Source organism: Cyanistes caeruleus, chromosome Z (assembly GCF_971803275.1).
Source record: "Cyanistes caeruleus chromosome Z, bCyaCae1.hap1.1, whole genome shotgun sequence".
NCBI classification, from domain to species: domain Eukaryota; kingdom Metazoa; phylum Chordata; class Aves; order Passeriformes; family Paridae; genus Cyanistes; species Cyanistes caeruleus.
Window position 1 is genome coordinate 26,298,631 of NC_141732.1, and position 20,029 is coordinate 26,318,659.

General features: G+C 37.5%; 1 protein-coding gene and 1 long non-coding RNA gene across 16 annotated transcripts in view; one reads left to right on the forward strand and one right to left on the reverse strand.

The window, feature by feature from the left end:
* The window catches only part of LOC111941205 (uncharacterized), a 54,192-nt gene that overhangs the window by 25,847 nt on the left and 8,316 nt on the right, over positions 1-20,029 (reverse strand). For 4 of the 10 annotated variants that reach the window (XR_015281073.1, XR_015281072.1, XR_015281078.1 and 1 more), the window contains 2 exons: positions 7,102-7,230; positions 5,729-6,047 (listed from right to left, as the gene is read on the reverse strand). This is a non-coding gene — a long non-coding RNA (uncharacterized LOC111941205). Of the gene's footprint in view, positions 1-5,728; positions 6,048-6,631; positions 7,231-20,029 lie in introns of all 10 variants that reach the window. The other 6 variants (XR_015281074.1, XR_015281079.1, XR_015281080.1 and 3 more) reach the window with 4 other exon arrangements.
* The window catches only part of GRAMD2B (GRAM domain containing 2B), a 57,900-nt gene continuing 55,451 nt past the window's right edge, over positions 17,581-20,029 (forward strand). For all 6 annotated transcript variants that reach the window (XR_015281068.1, XM_086869352.1, XM_023944274.2 and 3 more), the window contains exon 1: positions 17,581-17,775. Coding sequence is in view for 5 of the 6 variants with exons in the window: in XM_086869352.1 (XP_086725478.1) it covers positions 17,651-17,775 (125 nt within the window). In the remaining variant the exon portion in view is untranslated. The remainder of the gene's footprint in view (positions 17,776-20,029) is intronic.

The window sequence follows — 20,029 nt, forward strand, 5'->3', positions numbered from 1 at the left end:
AAATGCAAACAAAAATAAAAACCAGCCAACTAAAACCCCAAAACAAACAAACAAACAAACAAAAATGTTAAAAACTCAGTACATTGCACACTACATTAAGCCTGAGGAATTCCTGTTACACTTAAAGAGTAACCTTACAACAGTTGTAGTTACTGGTTTTTTTTCCATATTAGGCAAACTCTGCTAAAGTTTGCAAATTTAAGTACTGATGTAAGCTTTTTCCACCCTGTAGGTAAAAGGGGGTCTGTTTTTCGCTAATAGTTAGGGCCAATGCCACCTTTTTCTGGACAACAGCTTACATCTCCACATGTTCATACACTAGTCTCTTTGACTGTAGTATTCCAAATTCTCAAGTCATCTCTACAGTTTCAGGCACTATCTACCTTCAGAAATGGACCAAAGCCACAGGTTGCAACTGTTCTGTGAAGCATGCCTGGCTTTTCAGAGTTTTCATTGATTATCTTGTCTTTTCTTGAATACATGTTGCAAATTAAATCAGTGGCTTAAGTCTTGCAGCAGCTCCATCAGATCAGTAAAATCATATGGTCCAAGTTTAATTTTACAGCAAACACCAAATTCTTCAAGTTCCTATGTTTACATACAAAGCTGACTCTACAGAACAGATCCTTCCATGTAAATGAGTTGGAAGAGTTGCAGAGTAGGAAGCCCCTCAGATACACCATGTCACTACAGCAAATGCTTCCTGAAAACCTGCAATATCACATGCTACTTACATTTGCAGGGTCAAACACAATTTAATTTTTCTAATATTTTTATTATTATGATGATGATATGTCTCAGCACACTACCACATGCGGTATGCAGTAATATTCAGAAATAAGATGGTTTATGAAGTTCTGATTTCAGATGCTTCTAAGGTGCAAAAAGCAAGCTTTCACACCTCAGCTGCCTGTGATCTGGAGATCTACTGCAGCAGCAGTCAAGGAATCAGCCTGCAAACACTCAAGAAGGGGCATGAAGGAGGAGAACACTGCTTCCCCAGAAAGCAGGACAGTGGAACTACTACTATTCAATCACTTTTATTTTTCAGTACCTGCTATTTGAGTACTGTGCTACTCTATAAAGAGATACCCCACATGCTGTGAACACTGGCAGGCCTTTTTCTGTCTCAGGTTTTGTGGCACCTGCAGTTTCAAAAGCACTTGAATATCATGATCAAGATTAATTCAACTGGTATTTCATAAATGCAAGGCAAAAACTCCTTCATATTTTTGCAACAAACTGTAGCTCTCCTGTTTTGAAACCCAAATTTTCATCTTCACTTTCTTGTGGTATCTTTAGACTCCATTCCAAAAAACTAGCACAAAAATTATTTTTTAAAGTCACTTTATTGAATGAAGAGCCTGTTCCTACAGTACTAATTTGGGAAAAGTATTTGAAAATACTATGTAGCAAAACAGACACTACAGAGAATAATGAAATAATATAATACAGATGCAACTCATTGGCAGATCAGTTCAGAGCTACTGAGGCTTAATATGGTTATTAAAATTATATTATGGTTATGAATAAGAAGTTTCAACACAGCATTAGGACTTGCTCATGAAGTCTGTCAGAACAAAACACAGACTGTCAGAAAAAACTTGAAGACTGTGGCAGAATGTACAGGTGTGTGTATGATTCTGCATGTGTGAATGGTCCAAATGATAACATTCACAAATTGAGCTCTCTTGTTGGGAGTGCTCAATTTAAAATATTTATAAGACATAACAGATTTTTTTTTTAAATTGCTTTCTGAATTTTAAATATAAAATGAAAGTATAGGATTCCATGCAAAGGAATTGGAGGCAGACATTGCATTCCTCCCATCTGGATTGTTTGCAAAATGCACTTAATGATTTAATTCCAGTTGCTCCTGCAGAGCAGACATGGAGAAGCTGCTGAAATCTGGGAGCACAGTATTAAAGGAATGCTGCTGAAATCACAGAACTCTTGTAAAGCTCAAGGAGAAGAAACTGGCAATGTTGAACATCATAGCTGAGCCTTCACACCTTTTTATGCCTGCAGTCAGATACAGGAGCCCTGCAAGCCTCTGGGGCTGTCCTGCTTCCCTTCAGGCACACACTGTTTCCCAAGGTTGTCCATTCTGGCAGCAGCCCCTGCTCTGGTCATGCCAGGGCTGCTGCATGCCCAAATCCCAGATGCTCCTCCTAGCCTGACTTGCCCATGCAGCATAAATTCCAATGTCCAGGCTAGGAGCCACCCCGCAACCCCAGCAGGCTGGGCACTGGCTGAAGACCTGTCCATCACAACTCTTGTTTAAGAGGCTCTCAAGGAGGAGCTTCAAAGCCACCACTTCAGCAAAAATAACAAGGAGACTTCTGCATGAGCAAAATGTGCTTAACTGGTTAACTTTCACAGTGGGACATTTGAAACCTAATGCTGCAGTCTTCCCTCTTTGTCCCTGGCCAGAGTCCCTGGCCAACATCTCTTACAGACTGTAGGACTCTGCACTGCCCTGACACTGCCTACAGCATTTCACAGCAGTTGGATTTACTGCTAGACTCCTGAGTCCAAACACCTGCAGCTCTGATAACTGCTATTTGTCATCTTCCCCTCCTGCTGCTGCAGCATGCCAGGACACAAGCTCCAGGCTGCAATGTCACTACCATGGAACACCATGGTGACATTTGAGAACTTCCCCTTGGAACCTGCAGACAGCCAGCGCCAGCTCCTTGGCATGTGCTGTCTGGCAGGACCAAGATCAGCTTCCTATGGAAATGCCTATGGCTAGAAATCACTCTGCTCTAACCCTGACAAGACAGTTTGAATGGGAGCCATCTCCAGGAAAATCATAATCTACTTCTAACCAATATGAGCCCCTTCAGCTGAAACACTCAGCTTCTCCTGTCCCTCCAGACTGTGACAAGAAAGCACCTTGTAAAGGTGGTCTAGCATCCCTCAAGGAAGAACAGCATTTCCAAACAAGCACTGATTACCAAAGTACCAACAGAATTCATCCCATTCTTTAAAAGGAGTGCTCTGGTGAAGCTGATGACTTTACCTTTGTGAACAGAGACATACACACATAGACACACACCGTTTTCTAGATTCATACACCACATTTGTGGATTCCCCAGGAACTAGCACGGGCCCTCTTATCTCACAAACAGACTCGCAGAATATTCTGAGTTGAAAGGGATCATCAAGTCCAGCTTGTAAGTAAATGGCCCACACAGGGATTGCATCCACAAACCTTGATGTTACTAACACCATGTTCTGAACAAATGAGCTAATCTCCCCTCAGTATCCCTTCATTCCCTTCATGGATGTCTGCCTTCTATTAATGCTGCACCACCTGAGGTACAAGGTGAAGTGTCTAGAACTTGCACCTCTGATGTGGCACAAGTACAGCCCTGTAACTGGTGCACAAGGTGGCCCAGACTCTTGTCCCTGTACTTTCCCAACAGTGCACCAAGGCATGATAGACTAATAGACTGTATTCTCCTTCTGTCTTTTATATTGTTGAAATCATATCCTAGAAATATGAAGATTCAAGAATGAGAACAGTACTTTACAAGCAAACCTCCGCTGTTTGCACCCTAAATTCTAATAAAATGAAATCCCATTCCACCCCATCATCCAAGGTATGGAACTATTTGATTGAAAAAAAAAAAAGTATTTCAATTACACAAACCATACACTTGTGTACACTATTAAAAATCCTTCTTTCAAATTCTTTACCTTTTTTTGTCAGTATTAGTTGCATTTTCAGACACAGAAACATTTTACAGGTGTAGCTAGCCATTACTTCTGCTTAGAATGGCATTTCTAATTCTATATGTAAAACTGAAGAGACTATTACTCTGTTAAGTACAGCAAGAGCACACTTTTTATCCAAAGAACCAAAATGACAGTACAGACACTGAATGAGTTATCAAGAATAAAAGCTGAAGTCTCAAAGGGTAGGCATGCATTTTTGATACTGCATAGCCCAATATCAAAAAAGCAACACAGGACTCAGTGCAGCCTCTCCTATGTACCCTCAGTATAAGGAACACAGGCCAGGACAGCTTTGCTTTCTTCATTACACTCCTTGCACATTTCACCAACAAATCTTTAACCTTTTAAAGACTAGGTATTCTGAACCCTGGAATAAGAGCAAGGCATCATGAATTTCATATACCAGCAGAAGCTCCTCTGAGGATAAGTGAACACAGGCATGTTCAGCTAGCAGTTTTATCTAGCTTCATAACAGGCCTTGGAGATTACATATCACCATCTGCACATTTTGGATTTAATTTCCATGGTTTGGGATGAGCTGAAAGGCCAATTTGCCAACAGCACATAATCGCCTGCATTTTGATTGACTGGCAGATGAGGGAAGAGTTTTGTATTTACTACAATGAAGTCCATTCAGTAACATTGCTAGCATTACCAAAATTAACAGTTCCTTCTCGCCAATGGTGTTCTTGCTGAAAGAAGTGTGCTGACACCCTTCTGCCTTCCTGCACACAAAAGCTTCATACAATAAAAGCAAACATAATAGGAAATCAAAACAGCTCCAAGTCTTTCCTAGCACACACAAGCTCATCTAGTTGTTACCATAACAACAAGAATGAAAAATACAGTGGATGAGACTTTACTTTTAACACTGAAGTATCTGAAGAACTACTTTCCTCAGGAAAAAAATCAAGACAATACCAGATATTTTCTTTTTCAGTGGCAAAAGGACTGTAGCCTCTTACAAGTCGAAAAACTGCTTGAAGAAGAAATAAGGATGCAATTTAACAGAGGAAAAGAATATACTAATTGTCAGATTTGGAAAATTTGAAGCCAAGTTTCTTCCAGCCTCAACACTCTAGCTGTGTCAAGGTCAAAGGAGCCATCACAGGACACAAAACATTCACTAAAAAGACACTTGGTCCTGTATCTATAGAAACTAAATTATGAAATTTAGCACTTACGATGAAACAGAGCTTAAGCACACTCAATCTTTGTTTTAATTTCCTCAGTACTTTTCTCATACAAAGCTTGTTCTTAGAAGCAAAAGCACAAAATGTGTAGTTTAAATATTATTTAAGTATGGGCAATCAGCTATTCTAGCCATCCAGAACCCTGACTATGGACTTTGTGACTACCTGAAGGCAAGAGGCACAACTACTCACTATGTAGAGAAGAAAAAAATCTTCTGGGAAGAAAAAAATCAGTCTCCAGATTAGAAAATAAAGTCAAACACTGCAGAAACTTCCAAAAGTCATGAGTTCAGAAACAGATAGATGTTGGTGAAAAGAAGGTAAAGTAGAACACTTCAGCACATTTTATGGCAAAATTGATATTTCTGACCCCTCTTCTATCCATCTCCTTCAAGAAAGTGTAATTTATAAAATTTTGTTCAGATACTTTTGGTCCTAAAGAATTTAAAAGTGAGTTTGGGGTCATGAGTTTTCACACTATTATAGGCTTTGGTCCATTTCCATATTGGGGTTAATTGTCCAATTAGATCTTCAGGTTTTGAAGTCACATCCTCCCAGACTGCTCTTCTCAACTCTCTGCTGCTTACAATTTTGAGCCTGATGCTGCAACGTATACTTGGTTCTCAGGCTGGGAAGGATTGTTTTTGTCTAACTAGCCTGTGAAGAGAACTTGCTAACACTTTATATGAAGTTCAGAGTCACACACTAAGGCAGTACAGAATTTTGAAAATATGAAAGCTAAAACTTAAGGCATCAAAACCATCTTTATCACAACTCAAAAGTTTTCTCACCTTTACCTTTCTGATTCTCTCTCCGCTGTCAGGGGATGAGCAAACGGCTGCCTGGAGTTGGTGGCTGGCTGAGGTGAAACCACAACATTATGTCACTTCTCCAGCTTCAAGTGAGGTTTCAAGTGAGGTTTCACTTAGATATGCAAGCTCTATGTTTCCAGCTGAATATTGCTGTAAGATTTTATGCAGATTTACATCCAGAGGTTCAGTCTCTCAACATGTTCTGCCACTATCGTACTTCTTCATCTTTATTACTAAGGGGAGTTGCAGAGGAAGAAGGCAGTATCAAAACTAAGTGCATCTGTGCATGTGAAGAAATCTGAAACATTTAATGGGAAACACATTAAGAGTTTCACATTCACTATTAAGTATATCTGTTCTTAAGTAAGAAATTCTTTACTGTGAGGGTGGCAAGGCACTGGAACAGGTTGCCTAGAGAAGATGTGAATGCCCCATCCCTGGAAGTGTTCAAGACCAGGTTGGAATGGGGCCCTGAGCAATCTGATTTCATGTAATATGCCCCCACCTGTGATGTGAGGGCTGGAAATAGATGGTCTTTAAGGCCCTTTCCAACTTTTCTATGATTCTGATTCTATGAATTCTTCACCTTAACTTTTACAGTCTCCCTCATAAACAACAAGAAACAAACATAGTAATCACAAAATAAGACACAGGTTATGTATCAGGCTCTCACAAATACTCATACCTGAGACATATGCAATCTGTTATCCAGTAATCTCAAATGTAGAAAATGCAATATTGACACATAACATAGACAACATTGAGTAAAAAGCCACATACAAAAAATTTAGGACAAATTTATTGAACTTCCTTCTGTTTATAGATGTCTTGATTTTGCACTAAAACTAATAAATAAATCGCAAAAAGTAAATTACTAAGCACCTGTTTTGGCATCTGGCTGCCTTCAGATATCAACTTCCTTATTTTTCCATCATTCTTGGCTCAACCACTTAATAGCTTTACCTTAAATTCTTGCAAAAATAATCTACATTTAAGGCACTTCATGAGAGTCAGAAGGGTGAATGACTCAGAGTGGAAAAAGTTTTCTTTGAAAGAAAGACCATTGTTGAATGGCTCTGCTAATATTCATAAATGCACTGCAGAGATAATCAAGAGCATTCTCAAATGGGGAACATTTGAACAGGATGCTTTTAAATGATATGTTATCAGAATACTTTTTTAAACAATTAAATAAATCAATGAACCCTTAAAGATCCTGAGCCCACGCCAGGCTGCAGAAACGTCATGCACTAAATTTCTGCGTAACACCTCACAGATTGACTGCAGGATCTGCAGTCTATCATTTGCATTAGGCCACATCCCCAGCAGATGGGAACTGGTAGATGCAGCACCAGCAAGAGCAGGTGTGGGTCCATGATGCGGCTCCGCGGGAAGAGAAGAGCAAATGCCCCCAGCACAAGACACCGTGGTGGCAAGACCCGCTAGATGGTGCTGTTCGCCCATATATGTAGTACTTCTGCCTGAAAAATATAGAAGCACAGGACAGGAAAATAACCACTGAGGGCAGCAAATTTTGTAAAACAATAAAAAAAAAACAGCATAAAGTTTCAAAAGATTTTTTTTTTCTTTTAATCAGATTTTTCCTCATCATTCGTGTGAATGGTACTGATCTTTATCAAATCTCTTTCTTGAGGCAACATTAGATCAGAAAACGAAACTTTGGCCTAGTGGGCTTAAGAGGTATGTTCTGTCTATTTTATCTGTTGTTGTCTAAAATAATCCAATTCTTAGTCTACTCTAGTGATAATGTGTGTTGTTCAACTACATATTAACTTAAAGCCTGTAAGAGACCTCTCATTTTATTAATTCAAAGAAATAGGTTTGAAAATAATTTACACTGCAGATTAAATGGAAAACAAAACGTAGACTGTAGGAAACAGAACATGACCTTTTGTTTCCTGAACCTTTTCCAGTTTACTCACTGATAAATATCATATGTTCACCGCACACAAAGAGAAAGTTTAGTTTTTTATTCCATTTTGTCTTCATTTCAAAATAGCAGTCTATAATAGTCTAACTTCTATAAGTCTTGAGTACATACCAGGGAGGGGGCAGGGGGAAACACATAGTATTTTCAGGAAATTTTGGTATTAAAATGGCAGCTGACCCACAAAATATGGTAATTTTCTCTTGGAAAAAGGAAGTTACACACACACACACAAACACACACACAGACACAGATACACACAGAGAAAAGTTAGACACATTAGAAGGCAAAGAATAAAGGTTTGAGTCAAAAGGAAATTTTACTGAAGGGGGCAAGGTCAAAGTGTGTACAGTGCTAAGCCATTAACATACAGCAGACTGTATCAGAAGAATAAGAGTGATAATGAGACAGTGAAGGTGTAATCATTAGAAGATTCAAAAGAATTTAGAAAATTGGTTTCTTATTGCTGGAGGCCTAAATAAAGTTCACAGAGAAGCATTCAAGACAGCAATTGCAGATGATCATGGAAGAGTCACATTACAATCATGGTTTCTCATGAAAAACTCAGGAACTAGGCTAAACCCAAAAGCTAGCTTCAGCATCTTAGGTAAATAACAAATCCAGTGCTTGCATGATTAACAATACACAGGAAGCAAATCTGCTGGTGAAAACTGCTTATATGTGCAAAGTCATCCTCACACCTCTAGAACCTGGTATAAAACAGCGACTTGTAAACAGCATTTTTAAAGACATTATTTTAGAGACAAAAGGATGCAGCCTCCAGCTGTGCCAGGGGAGGTTCAAGGTGGACATCATGAAGAAGTTTTTCACTGAAAGGTATGTTAAGCATTGCAATGGACTGGCCAGGGAAGCAGTGGAGTCACTGTCCCTGAAGGTGGTCAAGAAGACTCTGGACATGGCACTCAGTGCCATGGTTTATTTGTCGTGGTGGTGTTCAGGCGTGAGTTGGATCTGATGATCGTGGAGGTCTTTTCCAATTTTTCCAACTGTCATGATTCTACCACACAGGATTGACATAGTCTTAGTATGGTGGGCATAAGAAACAATCTTCTTAAACTACACAACAATACTGATTATGAATCAAAATTGATTCAAAGTATGACTGCAGAGGCTTAATTTAATCTTTCAGATATAAAACTGACAAAAATGTTAAAGGTTACCAAGAAAACTAGCAATTGAGAAAATAAAATATTTCTGATATTCTCTTTCATTAGCACAAATAACTTACTACCAGATTAGATTATTCAGCAAATCAATAGGTAATATTTATTATAATTTTTAATTGCTGGTAATTGAAAATAACATTAGTGAAGTTAAAGATGTTAAAAGCCTTGAAGAACTGTTTCCAGTTCTACTGGAACACTAAGCTACATCTTCTGTTTAAGTATAAACAGCCTTTGTTCACTTAGGGTCCTACTATACTACCAATAACAAATTTATAGCTTGGCATAGCAAACTGACTTACAAAACATAGGTTTCAACATAAAAGATTGTTTTGCACAAATCAACAACTTCTTATGCTATTAGCTTAACAGGTAGTTTACCACATATTTTATCCTTCACTGTAGAATATACCATACTCGAGATTAATGATCTGATGAATATTTCAATTCCTCTAATTTTTAATAATAAACTATGTTAGCACTGGAAAGTAAAAAAGGGTTGCTATATTATGCTAGATCTAGTAAAGATTTTAAAAGCACTTCTTTATAATTTCAAACATGTTTCTAGATATAGTAATTGCTGATACAAATTTCTAGCTATACTAATAGTGATACAAAGTTGTCAACTTTGATGCACTAATTTGTTTTAAATTTGTTCACCTTCATTCAAGGGATAGGAAAATTTGCCACAAGAATATTAAAACAGATTTGTAAAAAAGGTTGCTAAAAACCTAAACCCAGTTATCATCATCTGAGGAATACATGCAGACATGGACAGACTAAAATTACCATGGTTTGGCTCCTTTAAGTGATACTATCTACTGCAAACTGATCCAAACCACAGCTTTATGTAATTCATCTAAAGTAGAATGGTTTTCAAGGACACAATCCTGTATTTCTGGTCAAATTGAAGAGCTGACATTTTGAAGGCTCTCCCTACCTCACTTATTTGAATGACATGGGCTGCTTGAATAGGCTTTTTAAACACTCAGCATTAATTGGTAACAGAGACTAGATTGAAATCAGTCGAGTTCTTTTAACCTTCCCCAAATACCCTCAGATCTTCAAGTTTCACTTAATGTAATTGTAAATACAGGTCTACTGTTACTCAGCTCTCAAGGGTGGCATTAACTTCATTAGGTGCTGTTTGTACAATGTGTTAAGCTCCTCATTAGAACATGCACAGAGGTATTTTAGACTAATGAGGCTCTATTGTTATAACCTATCCCTGCTTAATTGCAATTTCTTTATAAGTAGCTGATGTGGTGCAAACTCTCTTAAATGGCAAATAGTGGTACAACAATCAGTTTTAATTGATGTACATATTAAAATATATCTTCCTATTAGGCTGCAGGCTTTATGCCTATTTGCCTCAGAAAATAAAAAAAATATTTTTAAAATAAAAAAATATATAGTCCAACCATGGATCTCACCCATTTGGAGAAGCCTGCTGCAGATTCCTTCCTTCTCTGCAGCCCTACACAGCACCACCAGACAGGCACTACAGCTACCAGTGAGATAGAAGCATGGAATACTTTAGACCTCTAATGCCACTGAGGCCAGCACTGCCAAGTCCACCAAGTCATATCCTCAAATGCCACATGGATGGGTCTTTTGAATACCTCCAGGAATTACAGATTTCAGCTCACCCCATATGTATTTTTCAGCAGCATGCCTCACCATCACCCTGAATCATCAGTTCAGGTAATTCAGTGCCTTCTCTCACATCGGAAGAAAAGCAGACCCAGAGGTCAGGATAGACAGTCTTTCTCACAAGCGCACTGTCACAAGAGCTAAACTGTGGTATTGGAACTGTGCTTGTGGTGATAAAAGGGACAGATAAAATCACTCAACTTGCAAATGCCTCAAAAAAATGCTCTACACCAGACAAGCATATACAACAAATAACTTGGAATGAAAGAAATTAATCAAAGCAAAGACAAAGGCAAAACAAAATAAAGCAATATCCAAGCTGCAAGTAGGAATTCTGTTTCTTAACAGTGTCAACTCTGTGCTCTTCATGAAGGACTATGTGGATCCTATGAAATATGTGAGGACTATGTAAATTTAAATAATTTTAAATATAAAACCTCCAAGGGAAAATAAATGCTTTAGCTAAGCTTTAGCTTTTACCTAATCTTTAGCTCTTTTTTGTCACTGGCCAGGCTCCTTCAAATTATTCCTAGGCAAAAAGTCTTTTGCTTTCAACACAGTTGCACAGAGAAAGACTGCAGATAAAACCATGCCTATGTATACAGGGATAGAAATTTACCTCTGAAAAACCATTCAAAAAGAAAAAGTTTATTTTAAAACAAAATGTATCTTTTTATTTTGCTTTCAGGAAGCAGTCTACTGCACAATCACGTAAGATTAATCTTGTATCTCTAACCATTATTGTTTGTGTTACATAAAAATATATGGTAAGAGGTAGGAAAGGACCATAAAAACAAGTGGGGGCAAATTCTGCTTGGGACTACATGAAAGTAGTAAACCACCACTTTTCTTATACAAAACAGAAAAACAGGTTTGAAGTGCTTAAATTTCATGGATTTGTTTACTTTATTCCTCGGCTAGTCTAATCACTTCCTGAGAAAATCAAAGTAACCAAATCCATGAACTGTTCAGATTATGATTACTATGGCATGTTTCTATCTAGTGAGGGTTTTCCATGATTCCTACCTGCAAATTAAGTTCAGGGTTGAAGAGGTTGGTCTGACAGTGATTGGATCAGAATTCTGATGAAGCTTCCATTCACCTAGCTAGGGTTTTGTATAGTTCCTCAAATGCATTTCTATTTTAATTATTTGCTACATGGACATATCAATAAAGCTGTCCTTGTTGGCATCCTATTGCCACATTGTTGTTGCTTTGCTGACAACTGTATTACCAGCTGATATCTCTTCAAGGTTATTATGATCTCATACATCTTCTTGGTGCTGCCCGTCCAACAGAACATTGCTGGAATTTTCTATTTTATTCACTAATGCTTTGCCCATGCACCTTTTGAGAGGGGGTGTCACTATACAGTCAGCAATGATATTTTACACGGTACATACTAATACCTCATTTACCAAATAAAATGCTTAATAAAACAGAAGTCTAGCCAGGAGGCAGCTAGCTCACCACAAAGATGACAATAGTATGGATAAGCAGAAATTTCCAATATTTCACAGTGCTATTCATCAAATTTATTTCTCCCTTTCATGTCAGTAGCCACCCGCTTGGTAAAATACTGTTTTCTCACTCCTAGCAACATTTTACTCTAGGTCTGACAGTAATCATCATCATTGATACTGAAAGTTTGAAAACATCACCTGGAAAACTTATCAGATTCAGCTGTGTAAATAAAGATATTAGGAATAGTATGACAGTACTGAAGAGAATAGATCAATTCGTATTTTTTAGTTGACTGATAATATACAAGATATATAAATAATAGATATAATTTAGAGAATGGGAAACACAGCCATTTAAAAGGCTGAATTTATTTAACTTTTTAAGCATACTCTACAAAGATCCAGTCTTTATTAATAGCAGTGGTCTTTCAGTCAACTAGATGGAGTGGTTTTTTTCTTCTTAATAGCAAACACAAGTCTCTCACACATGGCAACAAACTCAGTTTTTGTCTCAGATGCTTTTCGTCTCACATTTCCTTACCAACTTCATGTGAATTAAGAATTAAGGCTTGAATTTTTAGACTTCAGTGTTTCCGTCTATTAAAAGTTTGCAGTCTCATCTTCTAAGGTAAAGTTGCCTTTCATAACCCCACCACATCAGACTGTCTTTTTCACCCCAATGGTTTTTTTCCAAATTCATTGTGTGAGGGTTTGTTTCTTAAAACATGTTTTCCTGCCTGGAAGTAGAGGCTTCCAAACACAAATATAGACCTCCAAAAGTTGAGCATATGGCAGTTCCAGGATGAGGAACTGGACATTCATACAGTAGAGTAATTGAAACACCATCTACTAAGGTGACCACCATGCGAGGGAGCAGAAAAGACATAGTTTTAAGAGTATGTTCTAACAACAAGATTACCTTAGAATGAAACAGTCACTGTCTTCTGCAAATATGGACACCACACCATTCATTTCATTCCTGTGTACCTCTAGGAGTAATTCTTCTATGCTACATCTTCATCTATCACTCTCATTCCACCTGACCAGTTTTCTGCCTCCTTGCTCCACAAATTTGTCTGTGATTCTACACACGAGTTCTGGTCCCATGCAGCATTCAGAGTAGCACAGGAGGAGGCACAGCAATTGCCTATAGCATCCCACATATTCAACACAGCATTTGTGTAAGTTCAAGCAGGAACAGGCACAACTACATACAGAGTATTGCAAATCAAGCACAGAGTAGAACAGATGAAACCCCTGTTCAATAGGAAAATCAAGAAATCTAAGATCAGAAAAAGGAACAGAATATCAAAAACTAGATATAAAATTTACCAAAAAATTTTAGTGATTTTAGTGACCAACATGTGACCCATATTTCCTTCTGAATTGTTTGTGGAAAGGTGCACTTTTCACATGTCCAGCTCAGAGGAAAAAAAATATTAGTTTTTTTAATATATTTGGTCCAAGCAGAAAAAACCCAAAAAGACAATCCTAACTACAAAGGACAATGTCAATTCCTAATCAGAGCAGCTGTTTCTGTATATACCTCAGGAAAAAAAAAATTATGAGAGCTAAACCCATAAAGCAAGAACTCACCTCCCCATTATTCTAGGGATCATAATAGACTAGTTATGCAGTCCAATTTACAGGCCAGTAATTCTGAGACTCAGAACAAACAGATAAAATGACCGCTCATTGATCTCTCTGCTCCTCACTAGAAAACCTATAAGCTTTTGCTGCCACACACCAGGTAAGATGCAACTCTTATAAGATTGTACATAATAATGCTCACTACCATCTCAAGTCACTAGTATGACCTTCAGCCACAAGTTCAGCAGTTGGTTTATTGCTCATTTGGTTCATTCCTGGATGGTATAAAATTAAATGTTTTGTTCAAAAGATACTTCTTGACATTTCTTTATATATGCTAAGAACATCTCCCTGTATCATCACTTCAACTTGCAATATTTAGGCATTTTCTTAGCAGTCACCTATCACAAGGCACAAAGGTCTTCCCAGCATGAATCAAATCTGTTGCTCTGAACACCCAGATTTCACCACTTTTTTCTTCCTATCCCATAACGTGAGATCATTTATTAAATATGTAAGAGCTTACAGTGTGTGTAACACACTTGGCATTGTTAATATATTTCTGAGTATCTCTGTCTTCAGAAGACATACTCCAGGGACTGAGAAATCAAGAATAACCTACCATTTCTTTTCCTGGAGTAATTTACTTTCTTTAAAAAAAAAAAAAAAAAAAAAAAAAGTACATTTTTCCAGACATGTTCTAACCTTTTAGTGACAACTGCTGCAGACTGAAAATAAAATTGTATGAGGTTCAAGGACACCAGCCACATTTTTTCCCCTCTCTGCCTGCCTATCAGAAATAATTGCAACAGTCCTAGACTCCACAAGATATAGTCTAGCAGATAAGTGATAACAGAGTGTCAGTGACAAAGGTCAGAATTAAAGGGCATAGTTTGATAACTGAGAAAAATAAGGATACACTTGGCCAAATATGAATATGGAGCTCAAGAAAAGTAGTCTAAAGAAAGAGGAACTCAATAAATAAAGGGGAAAAGTTGTTTTCATCGTATGAGACAGCAAGAGTTAGAGAAAAATTTTTCTCAAGATTACAAGCAACTGAGCTACCAGTTTCTTGAGAACATGAAGAACAATTCTCTGGGGAGAAGTCCATGTACAGCAGATAGCCACACCATCAGGAGTATCAACTTCTTCCCACACCTGATCCATTGCATGAGAAAAGATACTGGTGTCTGTTAACTACTGCTAAGAGGTCTAAAGTGAGAAGCTAGAAAAAGTAAGTTCTGTATCTGCCCCACATCTCTATTGGTGACACTTCTGTAGGTATCTAAACCTCCCTTGACAATATCTACGTATACCAGGAATCAGAAAGACATGGAGTGATCAACTGCTTTTAAATTTGCCTAGTGGTTATAAACTACATAGCTTTCATATCCTTGCATCAAAAACAGGCAATCCCAAAGATGATAATACAGTTTAGATCCACTTGGAATAAAAATTGCATGAAGTCTTATAATTTATACAGCATTATCAGGTCAACCCTTCTGGCCTCCTAACTGAGCCCTAAAATGATCTCCAAAACAGCTCAAGATCACAGTTGTGCAGAGGCCCTAGAAATGAATAGTAAACTCAGTTTGTGTGGGCCTGATAATAAGGAGAGAAAATAATCTGTTGTACATATGGTGACCACTGTACCTTTTCTGTTCCCTCTAGAAATGCATCTTGTAGGCCTGCTTCTCTTCATCAATCCAGGGAGTTACTGCTGCAACATTCAAGCTAGGTAAGACCTCTTAATAAGCAAAGAGCAGTGAGAGTCTCAGGGCACTGTCATACAAACATTTCTTTTCTCCACATGGCCATACGTAAGACCAATTGTCACTGCAATAAAGCTCCTGAGGTGGAATTGGCAGCGTTAGGTTTATGGATGGACTTGATTTAAATGATTCTGTGATTCTATGTAAGCAGGCCTGAGCTGACCTAAACTAGCTGAGTAACATCAGCTGTTGTAGGCAGGAGCATTTAACTCCCCAGCCTAGCACTCGACCTGGTTAGCATTGCACTTGCAAGGCAAACCTAGAAGCCCTTCAGTACAGGCATATGCAATAGCCATACAATTGCAGGCAGGAAGGCATACACTTACCACTTACAATTGTGGTATAGGATGGAAAACAGGCATTTAGAAGCAAGCACGGTACCCTGTACAAAACTGGAAAACCTGTACCAAACAGCAAAGATGCATAAAATTGAAGGAAGGAATCATGTCATAGTTTTTCCTTGCTAAGAATGTTCCTGCAATTACTCATTTAGGGAAAAATTCAACTACTCTCTCACTGTACTTGCTCTTAAACACAAAGAAAAAACACAGCTGCCATTCTGAGTTTTAATGAAGGGGTTTCATTACATTTTACTGTACAAATAGATTGCTTTCAAAGATAAATACGTCATATTAATGATTTACAAGCTCACTATGTCACTTAAGTTTTCTAAACAGTTTTAAGAATGTTTCCTTCTTTGAAAAGAATAAAGACTTCCCATCCTAAGTAAATAGATATGAAAAACACAACAGTCAAGGCAAATCCTTCTTGTGACTAGAAAAGGAAAAAGCTTTTGTATTTGTTGAAGGTTATATCACTTGTTTTATGGAAGAGTAATAAAGCACAGGGTCTTTGCCTAGGTAGGCAGCCCTGTGTTTGTAGCCTGTGATCACGCAGGATCAAGTGCAGAGTAACAAAAAGGCCTAGAAAGCAGGAAACCAAACATGTACAGCACAGTGACTCAAGGAGGCATGAATTCAGAATCCCAGTTACCTAAATACAGCTCCTTAAGTATGGGTTCATGGGGAATACTTAAAAATGATGAAAAGTATACATTTTATTCCTTTTCTGCCTTTTTTCTTAAAAGTCTTCTCACATTTATTTGGAATTTTTGCTTCCAAGGAAGTAGCTCTTTCATCTTTACTTTTCTTAGCTATTATGCTAATCCTGTATTTCAATAGTTGCTGTTTCCCACATTTATAGATTTCATTACTATTTGCTTAATACTGATCATGAACAAATTTTATATTAAAAAAAAAAAGAACAAACCTCTAGGCATTTAGTTATGCAAAACCAGAAACAAAAGAAATTAAAAAAATAGAAAAAGACATCAGTTTGGTTAGATGTCTTTGCATTTACAAATAGAACCTGTGAACAGTGCAAATGGATTTGTACTGTTCCACAAGTTGTTTATAGATGTTAAGAACAGAAAGAGTGTATTACTTTAAACATCTTTGGTCAGTCTCATAGACTAATCTTCATTACTATGCGAGTCCAAGATGAAGTTTAACAGAATTTCTAAATGCCTTGGGTACTAAATCAGTACTATTAAGAGGATTTGCAATATAAAGAAACATTTCTGATAATTTCATTCCCTAACCTAATCATTATAGTAATCTTCAACAAACAGAAAATCATGTAAATTTGCAGTTAATGTTTGCCAATTCCTTTGGAAAAACTGGTTAGGAAAACTGGTTTTGTCCAGTTGGGTTCCTGTGTATTGGGAATTAAAAGACTACTTGTACTTAAATTTAACTGCAATGAATTGATTTTACAGCAGCTACATGCACACACGTGGACCAATCTGTCACCAGATAAACAATGATTTTGGCATATTCACAACAGGTGGGTGAAGTCACTTCTTAAACATATACAAATATGTTATTCAAACTTGTATACTTAGAGATCGGTAGATAATTCACAAAGTGGAATATATGACAGACGATGTTTTAGGGACAAACCTGAAAACAAAACATCATTTGAAACAGAGTTCGTTTTACACTTCTCAATTCATCCAAATAGGTTATTGTTGTTTATTATGAAATTTCAAAGACACAGTTCACCTAGATTTGATGATTTTTTGTATTCAAGTAAACTTCAGAAGTGCTGCAGATAATAAAGAAAACTCCCTTATGATGTCACAACACTACGTTACTCATTAACTGACTTCATAAACCTAGTTTGAACTGGAGTCACACCAAGACAGCACTTCCTATAACACTGGAAGGCTGTGAGTTCCAAGGCTCACTCTAGAATTGAACTTACCTAAGTCTGCAGTTAGCTCCATTAAAATGCTGAAAAAAGGAAGCTCCTTGGACGACTCCGTTTTTTTTTCTGAAAGTCACAACAGCTTCCGAAAATCGAGTAATGACACACCAGCCAGTCCTACAGAGAGTGTCGGATCAGTGTTTATAAGGTAAATCCTAATATGTTTGAGTGTTTTGCATGTGCTCAATGATGGGGCAAGAGGGCAGCAACATAGGAAGGCACTGGGACAAGTGCACTAACAAAAATATGCAGCTAAGGAAGCTTAATATGAGAAGGAAACACATAGAGATGACTACTTCATGTGTGTTACTGATTGCACTGGGAAGGGGAGCACTACTGTAAAGGAAAAATTTGTCATGGAGGACAGAAATGTATTGTTTTCTCCTTCCTTATCTATTGACACTGAAATAGGGTTTTGAATGTCTATAACACTATATACTAATAAAACTCAAGTTTTAAAGTGATCTCTATGGGATCACGTAAATACCTATAATATTTGATATCTGTATAAAGCAAATGTAAACTTTGTTAGATCCGGGAGTTTAACAAAATATTTTCATGTGTGTTTTGGCCTAAAGGAACTTCATAATGTTTATTAAAGATATTTTCAAAGTAAGTGCCACCTTATTTACAGGAAACATTCATGGAACTAGAAAACTTGCTAAATGAATAAAGGGTTTCCTGATAGAACATTGCAAAAAAAAAAAAAAAAAAAGAAAACTGTGTTCTTACTTTGCAAGGGTAGACTTGTTGAATTCCCTCTACGGTGGAATTCATTGCAATGCAGAGCTCTGGATAAATCATGCACATTATAGACAGCACAGAAAAATGAGGGAAGGCAATGTCAGAGGGCTACTGGCACTTACTGCTTATCCTTCCCCATCTCCTGAAGGAGCAGGACAAGTAAACACCCATGTCAACCCATTATGTCCAAAATATCATTAGACATCTACTGGTTCTTAATCCGCTTGAAAATTTGTTGCCAAGGGCTGGTCCTTAATTGTTGCATGGTGCCAAACAACCCTGAAGAGTGATTTGGGACCTCTGCATAGTCTTTGTGTGGCTGAATTACATTTCTTTGTGGCTGTGCACAAGTTCTTTATATGGGGTGACAAATCTTATCACTAATTGGGTCACTATTATAAAGAGTCTGTTGGCCTAATTTTTGGTCTTTTAAAATATTATTAAGGCTTTTTATATTATTGCTGCATATCATCCTTTCTTCCAGCTTGAATGTCAGAGAGATAATGTCCAACAGTTTGAACAGAGAGATAACAGAGAATCAGAAATTTTAAGTTTTAATTAGAGATTTCAAAGACTCTTATCTAGAACTAATCACCTAGAGCTTTTTTTAAAAAAAAAAAAAATTCACATGACTTTTTTATGCCTCTTGATCGCATTTTCCGGTTAGGAGTGGGACATAAGTACATACAGAGGTATTCAGAGGGTGGCAATACAAGTTGTTGATTTTTAACCACTTCCTAATTTGGACAATATAAATTTTGTTCTCCTTTCTGCGTCCAAAACACCGGGCAGACAGATGTACCTACTTTTTTATTTGCCACTAAATAACCAGTTCACAAAAAGCTGCCATATATGCTCTGGGGGCAATGTGATCAGGCCTTACAAAGAGTTAAAGAGTCCTTTAACCCAGATTTCTCAATAATCAACCTGCCTGCCAAGTATCGAATGGTAGGGGCAGGCCTTCTAGAAAACCAGTTTACTCAGTTGCTGGTTCAGTAAGGATAATAAGATCATAAAACCCTGCAGTGAAACCATACCTATATCAATAGCAAAGATGGAGTAGCAGGCTGAAAATACTAGACAATCTAAAAAGAAAGATGCATGACAGCACTCAGTGAGCTAGATGGACTGAGCTCTCACCAAACTTGCTCTTCATGTGTTAGTTACAGTCATGACACACTTATTGAGAATGAGCCACATGAAAAATCATGGAAAATGCTTTTGGGAAAAGTAAATGGAGGCTCTGCATTTTTAGGTACTATTTTCATACAATCCTATTTATTTAGAGCATATTTTCTATACATGCAACCACAGAGAAAATCTACTGTATTAATGATCGTTCTTGCTCATTCAAATTATTCATGCCTCAGGACAAAAACTGACTATACGCCTAAGTTTTTATATACATCTGTTTTCACCTCACTGTAATTGGCACCATGTGGATGAGCACGAATTTGGCAGAAACCAGGGTGTTATTAACATTTCATAAAGGGGAGCTCACAGTTTATCACCATGGCAGCATGTTATTCCTGACATAGAGCAAAACTGATTTCAGAAGCAAATTAAGGCTCTGGAGCTAAAGCTGAGGTGTCAGCCTTGCATTATCGATCGGAAATTTGTATTGACAAAAGTACTGGCCACATGTCTTTGCAGCATTT